At 39.4% G+C, this 15,760-nt stretch overlaps 1 protein-coding gene across 1 annotated transcript in view; it reads left to right on the top strand.

Moving 5' to 3' along the window:
• The window catches only part of ADAMTS19 (ADAM metallopeptidase with thrombospondin type 1 motif 19), a 267,851-nt gene that overhangs the window by 175,820 nt on the left and 76,271 nt on the right, over positions 1-15,760 (top strand). Inside the window, 2 exon segments of the mRNA XM_021084737.1 lie at positions 3,999-4,126; positions 8,416-8,536. Of these exon segments, the coding sequence (XP_020940396.1) occupies positions 3,999-4,126; positions 8,416-8,536 (249 nt within the window).

Genomic DNA, 15,760 nt, shown 5'->3' on the forward strand with positions numbered 1-15,760 from the left:
TTTTCTCACTAAATGTTCTCCATGGGATAATCTTACTTATTCACTAGGTTTTATTTATTGTCCACATGTTAAAGGAACACAGATATTTATCCCCAACTTAGATCACTCTGTCCTGACCTTTTAACTGCTTATCTCTTAGCTTGCATGAACTTGGCCACTCAGCATCCCATTCATCGCAAGCTCAGCCTGGTCCAAGGTGAACATACCCCTTCCCCCCTTCCTTTCTTTCACTCCCACCATCTGCTTGTCTTACTGTGCTCTCTCACAGAGATCAGCATCTTGATCAACCTCGTTAGCAAGCTAAGCCAGAATCCTTCTGCCTCAGTCTCCATCCACCCGTAATCAATCAGCAGCCTCTTTTTGTCCAAATCTTTCTTTGTTTGCCAGCATCTTTCTTTGTACCGTCTCTAAGCTGGATTCTTCAGACAGCTTCCTCACCGTCTCTCTGACTGCAAGGCTCACTCTCCTCCAGTTCCCACTCCTGATTTCAGCCAGGCTGGTCTTTTGGAAGGCCAGATCTGTCAGTCACCGTGCCAAGTAATACCCTGCCATGAGTACCACTACTGTCAGGACCAATCTAAAAATTTATTACCTGGATTATATGGCCGTTATTGTGGCCTGCCCCCTTTCACTTCTCTGGCCTCATCTCCATCATTCCCATCTGTGGTCTCCAGTGCAGCCAGGCTGGATTTCATTTCATCCCTCATATACATCATGTTTTCTTTCTTCAGGGCTTATAAACATGCAGGTTTCTTGGCGTAATAGCCTCTCTTTCTCCAGCTTTAATCTCTTTCCCCATTTATTTACCTTGAAAACATCTACTGATGTTTTGGACTCAGTTTATGTCAAGTTATCTAGGAAAAAAGAACCCCCCTGATCTTCCATATTGGACGTGTATCCCTTCCCAGTACTCTGCAAGCACCCACTTAGGGAAGGTGGTGACGACCCTCTGTTTCCTGTGTGTCTCCTGTACTGTCTGTTAATTAGTACACGTCTGGCGAATATTTGTCACAGAAATTTGAATGTATAAACAGTATCTTTCCACTGTATGAGTAAAATCAGTATGACAATTCAAGTCATGAAAACCATCATCTGATGATGGATTCATCCTAGCTCTGCCTCTAAATGGCTGTTCAATTGGATTATGTTTAATTTATTTGAAATCTTTTTACTCATATGTGTAATAAGAGATGGGAAACAGGTTCTTTCCAGATTTTTCAAAAAAAAATCAGAGTTTTATGAGTGTCAGATTAGAATATGAACGATATTAGAAATCACAAGGCAGTGCCTCTTACAATAAAAGTGTTGTTTAGCCTCAGAGTGATCTGTAATAGATATTTATAGAATGAGCAGAGTAACATTTTTTTATAAGTTCCCAACATGTATCGACCAAACACATCAGTCTGTATGATGAATAAAATACACAACAATAGTTTTTATGTATTAGAGCAGTATGGAAGCAATTGAAATACAAAGTCTTTTTTAAATCTCAAGTCTTTCATACTTTTCACATGCACGTGGCTCTTTCTGTCATTCTTATGTAATACATGAAACTATGACTAGGAGAATTAAATATAAGGCATCAAGGCAGTGGTGAGCACTTATTTTTAGAGAAAAAAAGATGCATGGCTTTAACATTCAGGTATTTTGCATACTCTGTGCTGAAACTTGGCTGAAATTCATGTTTAATGCATATCTTGGAAAGGGTTGGTCTCTTAAATCAAGACAGCAATTGCCTGCCAAGTACTGGCATGTTACATGGATCACTATAATGTCACAGTCTCAAGGGTATACTCCAGGAAGGAAGACTGGGATCAAATGTTTATGTCATCTCTAAAGCTAAAGTGAGTACCAGGAATTGACAATATGTTGTAAAAGGAGAAACACAAAGATTTTTTTTTATCTCAAGTCTTGCTTAGAATGTGAATGGAATTTTCTTACTCCTTTGAACATTTTCAAATATCTGGTTTGCGCTTCTATTCAATGAAAACTCCAGAAAGAGCTTTCTATATGTATGTATTATATATATGTGTGTGTGTGTGTATATATGTGTGTGTGTGTGTATAACTATTAAAGTGTTACAGTTATACCAGTTGTTTTTTAAGTCCAAAGATAGGACATAGTAAGCAGTCATTGAATAAACATAGCCTACTTTGAGGTGTGAGAGCACACTGAAATGCTTTATTGCGGCTTATAATGGCATCTCAAAGGAAAATTTCAAAAACATGCACATGGAAGGCCATGTTCCAACTCCTCAAAATTGTTCAGAGCAGTATTCAGAAGCCACATGTGAAAACTGTTTGAAATGTTCAATTCTGAAGGCTCATTTAACTGTCTCTTCTCTTTGCAAAGTGATACCCTGTTCCATGCCTCTGGCTGTTATTTGGTATTTATAGAATCCCATCAGCATACGTGGAACTCTCCTGCAGACATAAGCGAAGATCAGTGTCAGAGACTGTAAACTATTTTCCATTCTATTTCTATGAGCTTAATAAACAGTAAAGGGCCTGACTGGTGTCAAGCCAGGAGAGTAGTAATGTAGCCTGGAAATGGCTCTGAAGTTGCAGATTTGGATAATCCTACTACTGGTGTTACCAAATACTACAGCTCCTCTGCAGGATGCTCAGAACTAAAAACAGAGCTTTAAAAATATTTGCCACTTTTTGACTGAGCCTAATAAGCAGTGTTTTAACTCTAACCCTTCCTACCTTATTGCTGAACAAAGCACTGAAGATGACTACCAGCTATTCAAGACCTCTTCGCCTAGAACGGTTGTCACCCTAGATTTCATGTACACCAGCATGCTTTTTGAGTAAACCATAGAGGGGGCTGGGTCCTAACTAGCACTTCAGCAATTGTGCATTCCGGTGGATGTTCTCATGGGATTGTATTGCATTTCTAAACATTTTCCTAATGGAAATTCTTTTTTTTTTTTTTTTAATCTTTTTAGGGCCACACCCACGGCATATGGAGGTTCCCAGGCTAGGGGTCCAACTGGAGCTGGAGCTGCCAGCCTACGCCACAGCTACAGCAGTGTGGGATCCAAGCCGTGTCTGTGACCTACGCCATGGCTCCCGGCAACATGGGATCCTTAATCCACTAAGTGAGGCCGGGGATCGAACCCGTGTCCTCATCAGGTTCATTAACTGCTAAGCCGCAATGGGAACTCCTCGTGATGGAAAATCTTATAAGAATTGTTCATCTTAGAATGTCCTCAGTTTCTCCTTTTAGTGATTTTTCAATTAGAAAATACCAAATGCATAGGATTAGAAATGAGTGTGTTGGAATTTAGAAGTGAGACATCAAGAAAGACTTCATGGGTAAAGAAATCATAAAGAGGCAGAATTCTGATATGTGCTTAAAATTAAAAGGAGTTCATGCCAAAAGATATGAGCAAAAATGGGAGTAGGCAAAATATTTTTCAGGAAGAATGTTTGGTTTGTGTGTGGTAGAGATTTAGTGCCAGAAAAGAATAAGTGATATTTTTTAAAATAATTTGAGGATTTAATTCTTAAGAAGAAGATGAATATTCTTTGGATATCTCTTTTTTTTTCCCCAGGCATCATCTCATTTACTACTCATAATAACCCTCTAGTATTATTACTCAGTTAATATCAGATTATATTTGTTACTCACAACTATTCTCAAAAAGAAAGATTGAGATAAAAATATTTATGGATCGGAGTTCCCATTGTGGCACAGTGGTTAACAAATCCGACTAGGAACCATGAGGTTGCAGGTTCGATCCCTGGCCTTGCTCAATGGGTTGAGGATCCGGTGTTGCTGCGAGTTGTGGTGCAGGTCACAGACGAGGCTCGGATCCCGCGTTGCTGTGGCTGTGGTGTAGGCCGGCGGCTACAGCTCCGATTAGACCCCTAGCCTGGGAACCTCCATATGCCACAGGTGCGGCCTTAGAAATGGCAAAAAGACAAAAACAGAAACAAAAATAAATATTTATGGATCAACTTTTGTTTCTTTTTTATCCACTCTGTATGTAGAAAAACCATGTGCCCTGTTTTGCTCTCCTGTTGGAAAAGAACAGCCTATTCTTCTCTCAGAAAAAGTGTTGGACGGGACTTCTTGTGGAAATCAGGGATCCGATATCTGTGCGAATGGCAGGTGTCAGGTAAGACATTCCCAAAGGCAGAATATTCTTGATGAGGGGGGACTGGTGGGCCGTTGGAGCAGCTGCACCGGATGGTGCAAAGCTCTGCACAAGGAGTGGAAAGATGGGACCAGAGTCCTGACTCAGCTGTGATCTCCAGCAAGTCTGATCAGCTTTGAAAAGTCTGGGTTCGAACGATAGAATCTATAATAGCCATTTCTAGTTAAAAGAATCTGAGATTTTTGATTCTGTAGTGTACATATTACAGGTCTAAAATCGTGACGCTCTGGGCATTCTGTGTCAAAACATTCCACACCAAAAACTCAAGCACTTTAGTTCTCCAGGTTTTGTGTCCAAGCCCAAGCCACGTGGCAAAAACCTATAAAATCCGTTCTAGTTCTCACTTAATATTAAAGGATTTTCCTTTTTTTTTTTTTTTTTTGGCTTTTTTGTTGCGGGAGGATTTTCAACATTATTGAATCAGCTGATTTTTAAATGTGTATTTAATTTTTTATGCTTAACCATTTCATTTGCCCTTCCATTTCTTTCTAAAAATAATGTCCATCTACTGTATACATTTTCTTCTTTATTTTCATCATTAGAAAAGTAGACATTCTATTCAAATGAACGTGAGTAGAGTGGTGGAAAGATCAAGGGCTAAAACTTAGAAGTTGCTGGTTACTGGTCTGCCACTACCTCAAGTTCGCTCCCCTTGATGATTAACATGCAGACGATTAACATGCAGAAAGTTTAATGCCAAGTATTTTCACGATCATTATGTAGAGAGGTAAGGAGGCAGGACTGGGCACAGCGAGAAATTGAACTTGGTACAGTGACGACAAGACTTCAGCCGACCTTCTGGGGAGCATTGAAGCTGGGATGGCTCTTCAAAGTTGTTCCCATTTCGGGGAAGAAAACCAAGCCTTTTTACCCCCATTGTCTACTACATGCTGTCCTAGCAAGGGAGAGATGGTTTTCCTTAGGCAGGGCATTTTCTGAAAAGGGCTCATAGCTCAGCAATATTAGCTCGTAAACTTCCTGGGCATGAGAGGGAAATCTCTACATCCTGTAGTAATGAAAGAGTAGAGCAGCAGTGAATCCAGGACAGCCCCCAAGAAACTATGTTCTTAAGAAAGTCACCTTTTAAATTTTTTTCTTTTTCTTTCTTCTTTTTTTTTTTTAAGGACCCTACTTGCGACACATGGAAGTTCTTGGGCTAGGGGTTGAATCCGAGCTGCAGCTGCCAGCCTATGCCATAGCTACAACAACGCGGGGTCCGTAACCCACTGAACGAGGCCAGGAATTGAACCCACTTCCTCATGGACGTTACGTTAGGTTCTTAAGCCACTGAGCCACAAAAGGAACTCCTAAAATTTTTTAAAAAACATTTTTGGCCAAGCTCAAGGCATGTGGAAGTTCCTGGGCCAGGGATGAAACCTGTGCCACCACAACCACCCCAGCCCCTGCAGTGACAATGCCAGATCTTTAACCCACTGCACCCCAAGAGGTCTCTGGAAATCACTTTAAATATATATGCATCTATTAACTAATCTATAAAATGAAAGGGCCAGACCAGTGGTCATTGACTTTTATGTGCAATATATTCCTTTGAGAATTGGATAAAAAGTTTTGTTTTTTTCCCCTATAAAATGCATACCTGACCACACACAAACATGCACCAAAATATGAAAACAATTACAAGCTATGAATGAATCAATCTGTGGTTCAGTAGAAGTGTATAGACTTCTGGGTAAAAACTTGGAAACAACATGAGACTTAAGTGCTTTCCCAGCTGTCAGATTCTTTATTTTGCCAGCTTGCTTTAATGTTTAAAGCACAGAATCACACAATAGCATTGGCATAAGAAACAGACTTATAATTACATATTAATTTCCTTTATTTTTAATAGGCTATGGCACTAACCTGAAATGTAATTTTTCGTTTGTCTATTAAGAAGTCATTACAAGTATTTGCCTATACATATTTTGTTTTTAAAACTGTACCGTGTGCAATTAAAACTTTCATCTTTATTTCATCATTTTATATAAGCCTTTCAGGTTAGTGTATGACTTAAATGAATTTATTTTTCAAAGGAAATTGTTTTCCTATCTCTATAAGCCAAATGCAATAGCCTAAATTGCTATGCTTTTCACTTAACAGTATTGTGTAAGCCAAACCTTTGAGTGTGCTTAGCTAGACTTTGAAGTAACAGCAACAACTACCACAAAAATATTCTCCAGAAGTGTTATGCGAATCTGAGGATGATTATCAAAGTTCTATGAAATGGATGGTGACTTCTGACAGCATTGGAGTACTTCAGGATTCTGGCTTTTTAACTAAAAGGCTTCATTCAGTCTTCCAAAATAATTAAAAACATGCTGCTTTTTTTCTTTCTGACAACTCTCTGTATATAGGGTTTGGCTAGAGTATTTTGTTTTATCATAAAATATACAGCATTTTTGAATGTAGAATAAACAGCAAGAATGTAAAATATACAGCAAGTTGAATGTAGAATTCAGAACTTGGTGAACTCGGGAGGGGAACTGAAAATGGAAAGTTTTGTCCTGGCGATTCAATTTGCTGCATGGCATTTCTATCCTGGAAAAGGACAGAGAAAGCTTTCCTCTGTGTTATCACGGTACCTGACCGTCTCCAGCCTGCCGGTGGTACTTCAAGTACCTGCCACCAATTACATGGCATTTGTCTTTTCAAAGTCATTCATCCTCAACATCTGCAGTTAGGTGAGCATTTCTTCCTAAGTATGGCCACTTGAGGCTACCAGTTGTGAAACATAAAATCTTTGATTCTTATTTTGAGCCATGGCATTATGTCTATCCCTGCCTTTTTTTTTTTTTCTTTTTTTTTGATTTTACAAATTTATACTATTCCAGTTACAAGGGTTGCAAAATGCCAAGAAACAATTGGGTACTTATTTAGTCAGTCATGTAACTACTTACTGCATATTGGGTTTATCGTATTTGCCAAGAAACAGGTGGATGCCAGGGATAGAGCAGTAAAGATGCTTTCCGTCACTTCTAAACCACTTGAAACTCTACTCTAAATTTTCTCTTCATTTATACATGAAGGAGAGATTTTTTTTTCTTTTATCCCAGCACTTTTTTTCATGGCTCTTGTTTCATGAACTCTTGCCATATCTTTGTTGTAGTTTGAGACATTTCCTTTATTTCTCCTTGAATCAGCTTTGATTTGCTGATCAGTGTTCCCCCACTAACGCCTTGCTTTGTCTACTTCTTGACACTGATCCACCTCCTCCTCTTGACAAAGGAAAGGATGCTGTGCCATGCAGGTCTGATGTGGTTTTTGCTTTCTCGGAATAGTCACCCTGCAGCTGCATTTTACAATCGGCTTCTCCCCCCACCCAACACAACCAACACCAGTCACAGAGGAAGACCCCGGTTTTGCTTCTATTTTATTTAATATTTTTACTATTTAGTTAAGTCATTGGAGCTTGTTATAATGTACCATCAGTAGCTTGTTATAATGTACCATCAGTATCCCTTGCAACTGCTTCTTGACGAGGGGTCATGGTGTAATTCTACCATTTATTTCTGACATGACTGACATATGAAATTGTGCCCTTTGAGTAGGTGTGGCTTTGCAAAATACCATCTTTTCTGAACATCAGTGGGAGACCAACATTTTTCACTAGGAAAGAGTCAATGATTTAATCTACAAAGATTCATATTACCATAATTCTCCTGGGAACATATAAAAATTAACCATCCCTCTATTCATATTATCTTGTAGCAGCCTTAGGTTGTGAGCAGTTCTTACTCATTCATGCGTTAGATGCCAGAGAAGATGGGACAGAAGTTTATTCGGGAACTGCAGTGAATGTAAACATTTATGTTTGGTTTTCACAAAGTTAATATTTAATACTCAGCATTTGCTCTGCAACCGCTTTAGAAGTGAAGCCACCCATACGGCGAGGCATATCTGTTCTATGTTGAGTGAAATGAACTAGATTAATCATGTTATATTTAGCAGAAATGTGATTTCCTTAGGGATTTATTTAAATTGCATTTGTCTGGGTGTTTTCACAAATTGCGTTAGGATATCACTTAATTCCTAATATAAGAAAAATACTCTTATCACTACCTTACTCTTCAGTCACTTTACAGATGATATAATTTGACATGAGGTTGCTATGTTAGTTTGTACCGGGGAAATGATATTGTACTAGTTTGTCAAGTTATGTCTAGTTTGTAATGGTTGAACCTAAAGTAGTGGTTCAAAAAGCAAAACGGAAAAACCTCACTTTATGATAAACTGTCATTCTCTTGTTGCAGAAAGTTGGCTGTGATGGTTTATTAGGGTCTCTTGCAAGGGAAGATCATTGTGGTGTCTGCAATGGCAATGGAAAATCATGCAAAATCATTAAAGGAGATTTTAACCACACCAGAGGAGCAGGTGATTATTCTTTTGATTTTTTTCAAAATTAGGAATCCACATTATCTCTGGGGACAGAGATTACGTGGAACTTGATTTAGACACAGTTCTGATTCTGTTGAGGACTTTTGTAGTGGGTATTGAATGATTTTTTGTGATGACATACAATACATGTGCTCTGAGCCAGAAATGCTAACAAGTCCGTTTCCCAGTACTGAAAATATGAAGTCATCTGTTGTGCATTTAATAAATTGGAGCAGCAAGGGAATAATCTAATTTGCATTGGCTAATGTTATCAGGTTTCTACAGACCTTATTCTCCAATGCAAAGTATGATGTCTAACAGAGAGTAATGATTTATAACAGCCTGAAGCCGCTATTGAGGGTATTAGTCTTCAGGTGTTCAACTTTCCCCTTTATTTTTTCTTAATATTTTTACTAAATTTGAAGGGAATGCATTTTCGAAACAGAGAGTCTTTAGCAGTGTAGCGTGTTGGAAACTATAACAAGGGGTTAGAAGATGTGAGCTGATATTCCAGATTTATTAATAGCTGGAACTCATCCTCTCGTTTTCTTTACTCGTCTGTAAATACTAAGACTTAGGGGATATGAGGATGAACTGACAACCAATGATCTATGTAGTGTGATTTTTAAAATAATCCCCCCAAAACAGTGATATTATCTGTAATGAAATATAATGACCCACAAATAAGCATTATATACAGAAAAGGCTCTATACTCAGGCCCTGAAGCTTTACTGGGAGGAAGCAAGCGTTTCTGTTTACTTGGACATCTATCTATTGAACTATCTTAGTATTTATGATTATATTTTTGTTATCATCCATATGCTTATATTACACACATCAACTTTCCCCTGTTTTTAAATGCCTTTCTTTTTCAAATACCAAAAGACCTCACAGAAAAATGTATTTGTTTTAATACAAAAATGAAGCCATTTTTATTTGCATAATTAGGAAATCTGTGTTCATTCTAGATAAAAAAGTCCTTCAGAAAAGAAAATTAGACCCAGCCCTCTAAAGCTGAATATAACCTTTTCCTGGACCCCAGCAAAATAAAAGATAAGTGAGCTTGAAGAACACAAAGCCTAAAAATAACTAAAGCCCAGAGTAAATCGCAGATCAAAATCTCAATCTCCAAAGCTGTGAAAAAAGTGATAGGTCCTCCAAGTCAAAAATCTGTCAGAACTCATTTAGAATAGTCGAACTAAGCTGGAAGAGGCTCCCAGACCTTCAACTAAGCAGGGCAATTATAATAAGCTTTTCAGCCTGACAGTGATGGGAGATGTTAATAGTGCAGAAGCTCAGTTGAAATCTGAAAGACCAAAGAGATTTAAAGATGCTAGAATTTTTGAAGACCTTTCTTGCACAGTTGTTTAATACACATGGAAACAGTTCATGGAATACTGACTGCACCTTCAGCACTGATATTTTTAATTGTAATAGCACTTAATTTTTCCACTAAGTTTAGACAACAGACATATCAGTTACAAATCAGTGATGCTGTTCATTCTGACTGCAGTTTTCGGGATACCTTTTTTCCCAGATTCCAGCTTCAGATCTTTTTTATTTTTATTGCACCTTAATTTCTACTTTTAATTATTAATTGGTAAGTTATATTCATGGCCTATATTATTTGGAAAATGTCTGAAATGCTTGTGATCCTGGGGCTGTCAGAGACGAGTGAGATTACTTCCTTATAATAATCTGACGTCCTTGCAACTCTCTGCTATTTTCACATTGCTCACAGAAAGACTCTAGAATTCTTCACTTGGACCACAAGACCCCGCATGGTTTTGTTCCTGCTTATCTCTCTGGCATCATTTCGCACCAAGATCACTTTCCTTCTCTCAGCTGCAGCCCCCAGATCTGTTACAGATGCTCAAATTGCCTATGTTCCCTCCAGCCCCTTGCCTTTAAAAATATTGTTTTCTTAGCCTCCTCTTAGCTTTTCCCAGGTCATTCCCAGACATCACTCAGATCTCAGTTCACATATCACTTCTTCAGTGAGGTGGTCCCTGAACAACCTCTGTCCCCATCACTGACTAGGTTAGTGATGCTTACCTGGTTTGTATCCCTATAGTTCAGCTGTGTTGTAAATGTGTGACTTTATACTCTCAGGTCTTTCCTTTCCTGCTAGATATTTAGATCAGTAAGTTAAAATATCACGGCTCCTTTTTCTCAGGAATACCCTATTCCCAGTGACCAGCAAAGAGCATGAGGCATTAACTTTTGTTAATTTAATTAATACTGAAACATTACATTGTTAAGAACTTTAAAAAACCGACATCGGTATGAGTTTTTAATTATGTCGTGGGCCTTCTCTACTTGTGACTTCAGGAATGTTGTATTCATTTCACTGGAGACAATTTTATCCTTATAGTTTATGGACTTCCTAGAATTTCTTGAAGGAATTGCAGCCTTATTTGGTCCAGTTGGCCATGCACACTGTATATATTGTATGAGTAACACATGTGCAGACACATGTGGGTGTTGTCAGTCCCTGTGCTCTGTTTAGAGTTTGCTAAATCATTTCTGTTGGAGCTAGAAAGTCAACTTAAGAAGAGAATTTTTTTCCTTAGTACATTCATCATGTCTTTTATTGTAGCTTGCCTGGCCAGGGAATAATTTTTAAGGGATTTTTAAAGGTAAATCCTTTAAAAAGGATTGGGCCACTTGCGGAACCTTATAGTTTGAGAAGAGGGTGGGCATAAAACCTGCTTTTTTTAGTACAAGAGATGAAGATCCTAATCCTGTACAAGGAAAACGTGCTGTTAGATTCTTCGTGTTTGCCACAGCAGTGGGAGAGTCCTCGTGTCACGCTGGCTGCTCTGAGGAAGAGTAGCCATGGGCCACAGCTGGAAGTGCATAGTGGAATCACGGAGATCTGAGTTCAAAGTTTGAGTCAGCTGATTACTGACAGGGCAGACTTGAAAAAGGTAGTATTTTTTCTCTACCTTTATTTTCTAATCTGTTAACTATTTACCATGGATGATATTTTGGCTCAGTGAAATGATTCGCATACATTATAATTGTTACTAGCACATAGCAGTTGTTCAGAATGTGCCATTTATTTATTATTACTGCCATGAAGTTAATGATTGCTCTGGGCATTGGAAGATGGCGGATTAAGAGTGGCATCTCTTGGAGTTCCTGCTGTGGTGCAGTGGGTTAAGAATCTGATTGCGGGAAGTTCCCTTTGTGGTGTAGTGATAACGAGCCCGACTAGTATCCATGAGGATGCAGGTTCGATCTCTGGCCTCACTCAGTGGGCTAAGGATCCAGTGTTGCTCTGAGCTGCAGTAAAGGTCACAGACATGGCTCCAGTCTGGCGTTGCTTAGCTGTGGCCAGCAGCTGCAGCTCTGATTTGACCCCTAGTCTGGGAACTTCCATATGTGGCAGATGGGGCCCTAAAAAGCAAAAAAAAAAAAAAAAAAAAAATCCTGCTGCAGCTGCTCAGGTTAATGTGGAGGTGCTAGTTCAATCTCCAGGCTGGCACATTGGGTTAAAGGATCTGGGGTGCCGCAGGTGTGGCTTGGAGTCAACCCCTGGTCCAGCTCTCTGGTTATAAAATAGGATGTTTCTATGTACAAAGCAAACTGTCCAACATGAGGATCAAATTTATGACATTGACATCATGGACTTTATTTCAACTTCTAAGCTAGAAGGTAGTCACTCTTTAAAATGTGCATTCTCAATTGTGCTGAACGGCTTCTTTACTGAAAAATATCTAGATCCCCAGTCTTTGGCTACACGCCTTCAAATGTCTTTGCTAAATATTTTTCTTCCTTTCCTCTTGCAACTCAATCTACCTCACCTGTCGTCCAAGCCATTTCAATTGAATAATAGAGAATTACTCTAGATATAACTATAAACTTAAATATAACGGTTGTCCTAAAAAACAACATACCGATAAGTTTATTGCTAAACGCAGATAGGCATTCAGTTACTACCTCTCCTTTTCTATAACTACTCTTCCTTTTTTTCTCTCTCTCTTTTTGTCCCTGCCCATGGCTTGTGGAACTTCCTGGGCCAGGGATCAAATTCACAAGATAGCAGCAACCTAAATTCCTGCATTTTCAATGCTGAATCCTTAACCTGCGTTAAGTCCTACTCTTTCAACGCCCTGAGCATCATCACCTTCTCCAAACACATTAGTAAATGTATGTGCTCAGAGATGAACAGTTACCTCTTTCTTTTTCCATTACTCAGTGAATTTTATTACATTTATAGTTGTACAGCGATCCTCGCAACCCAATTTGGTAGCATTTCTTGATTGTGACATCCAGTGAGGTCTGTTAGTCAGTCACCTTTCTCTTTGATGTCTCTACAGCTTTTCAAAAATTTGGCCCACAAATCTTCTTAAAATAGTCTGTTTCATAAGATCCCACTACAGCAAAGGAGACAGATCTCCACCTCTTCTTGATGATTCCGTCTCTGTATTCTTTCTGGATTTTTCTTCAGTCTTTCCGTTAAAAATCATAACTGTCACCAAAGTTGAGTCCTTGACTTTTTCCTCTTTCTCAATTTTCTCCACTTACTCCCATGGCTTAAATTACTGCCTCACAAAGGTGCTTCTGTAGCCTGACCTTTTACTGGAGTTCCAGATGTTCCAGGGTTCTTACTGGATATTTTTACTAGTGTGTTGTACTGTTCTATTTAATACAGATTCCACAGCCAAATTTGTCAGATTCTTACCCACACTTGACTTCCATGTTCCTATGGTGGCCCCATTCTCAGATAAGTAATAATAAAACACTGTGTTCATTGTTTATGTTTATTTCCCCATTTTCTATTGGTTCGCAAATTCAGAATTTGTTTTTCTTCTCCATGTCTTCTGGATTTTATACCTTAGCTTCTAGCACTCCTGGATATTTACCTTACCTCCTGACACTGCTGTTAGATAAAGCTTCTTCAAACCAGTATCTAATTACCAAGTTCCTTCTTGTACACTGTTTAGTAGCTTGAAATTGATATTCAGTGTCACTTAATAGAGCTACCTTCTGGAGCTCCCGTCGTGGCACAGTGGCTAACGAATCCGACTGGGAACCATGAGGTAGCGGGTTCGATCCCTGGCGTTTCTCAGTGGGTTAAGGATCCAGCGCTGCCTTGACCTCTGGTGTAGGTCGCAGACACAGCTTGGATCCCACGTTGCTGTGGCTGTGGTGTAGGCTGGCAACGACAGCTCTGGTTGGACCCCCCAGCCTGGGAACCTCCATTTGCCATGGGAAGCGGCCCTAGAAGAGGCAAAAAGACCAAAAAGACCAAAATAGAACTACCTTCTTATATCTTCTCCTTTGGTCCTTTGGTCACAATTATTTTATGTGCTTCTAAAAATACCACTTATAACATTACTTTTCTTTACATACAGTGAACGTATTCTTTTTCTAAATATAATTGACTCTTGAGTAATGGAAATCTGAACTGTATGGGTCCACTTATATGTGGATTTTTTTTTTTTTTTTTAATGGCACATGCTATGATACCACACAGCTCAGCAGTTGTTGGACTCTGTGGATGCAGAACTATAGGTACAGAGAAACCACGTATATGGAGGGTAGACTGTTTTTTGTACTCAGATTTTTTTTTTTTTTTTTTTTTTGCTATTTCTTTGGGCCGCTTCCGCGGCATATGGAGGTTCCCAGGCTAAGGGTCCAATTGGAGCGATAGCTGCTGGCCTACGCCAGAGCCACAGCAACACGGGATCCGAGCCGCGTCTGCAACCTGCACCACAGCTCACGGCAATGCCAGATTGTTAACCCACTGAGCAAGGGCAGGGACCAAACCCGCAACCTCATGGTTCCTAGTCGGATTTGTTAACCACTGCGCCACGACGGGAACTCCCTGTACTCAGATTTTTTTACTGCCTGGAGGATCAGTGCCCTTAACCCCTGCATTGTTCATGGGTCAGGTGTATATCCAAATCAAAAATCAACCCCTTCCTGAAAGACAGTTCATCTCTTTGCTTCTTTATGGAAGCTTTCCTTGAATGTGGGAAATGTTTTCTCCTCTGAATCACTGTGATTCCTGCTGAGGATAGTGTTTCTATCTACATATGAATACATCAAAGTTAATGTAATGTACATAGTCATTTAAAAGGAGTAATGGGGAGAAAATCCCACTTCTGAGTTAAAATAGCAGTGAAACTTTGGAGTGATGACGTGATCAGAGAAGAGGCACAGTTTAAACAACGTTGGTTTATATTCTTCAGCAGGGAAGGAACCATATAATTTTAAACATGACCTTCTTAACAGAATTTTGGAAGTTTTAAACTCATTTTTATGTAAGATAGTTGGGCTTATCTTTTCAACTTGCTTATAAGCTCGTTGAGTACAGAGACTTCTTACCTTACTTCTATATACAAAGAGGCAGGAAGCCATTTGTTCCTATTTTTGTTGCTGTGTTTTTTAAGTCGTATAACAAAACGGTAGGGCTTGTCTGATTTGGTGTTACTAAAAGTGCTCAAATGGAGTAAGTAGCATTTGCTAATGGAAATTATGATTTGAAAAATGCAGGTCTCTAATTCTAAGCATTGCCACCAGGTGGGGTGTCTGCTGCCTCTTGCTATACACCAAATAATTATAACAGTTTCAGAAATTGGAATAATTGATCAACAGGAGACAATTCTGCAAGTAGGTGTTAGACCTTTCTAAAAGTACCTTTGAAATTCTACTTTTGCCAGAGCTATATGGAGCTACACAGATACGAAGGAGAATGGTACATTTTCATATAGCTTTAAAACAAAACTGTTCAGGCAGACGTTGGCATCGACTCCATCACTATTCTTTCTGTGCCAAACGAAGTCTTGATTTTGAATTTTCACGCACACTTTCTCTCTCTCCACCTTGATCTTATCATCTTACTTCATGTCAAGCAGTGCATTCCCAACCACTGCTGAAAAACCCTTCCTAAGAAACAGGTCGTTGCATCTTGCTCCTCGCTGTCTGACCCCTTCCAGAGTGTTTGGTGTGGCCTTACACTTACTTGTCTCCAGCCCAGGCTTCAAAACCCTTTGTTAGTCTCCTAGGGAGCGCTGGTCTCTCTTGTCCAATACTCACCTACTCAAGGCACCAGACGCCCGCCAGCTGTGTGCTTTCCAGCTGTGTTTCCTCCTTCCCCACACTTTCTAACTTAAAGGAGTTGCATGAGCAGAATCTGAGGGTTGTTTGCCCTGTTCCAATATTCAGTGTGGTTCTAGCTGGGCTGTCCTATTGTGCTTTTTCCTCTC

The sequence above is a fragment of the Sus scrofa genome, chromosome 2 (genome assembly GCF_000003025.6).
Source record: "Sus scrofa isolate TJ Tabasco breed Duroc chromosome 2, Sscrofa11.1, whole genome shotgun sequence".
NCBI lineage: Eukaryota > Metazoa > Chordata > Mammalia > Artiodactyla > Suidae > Sus > Sus scrofa.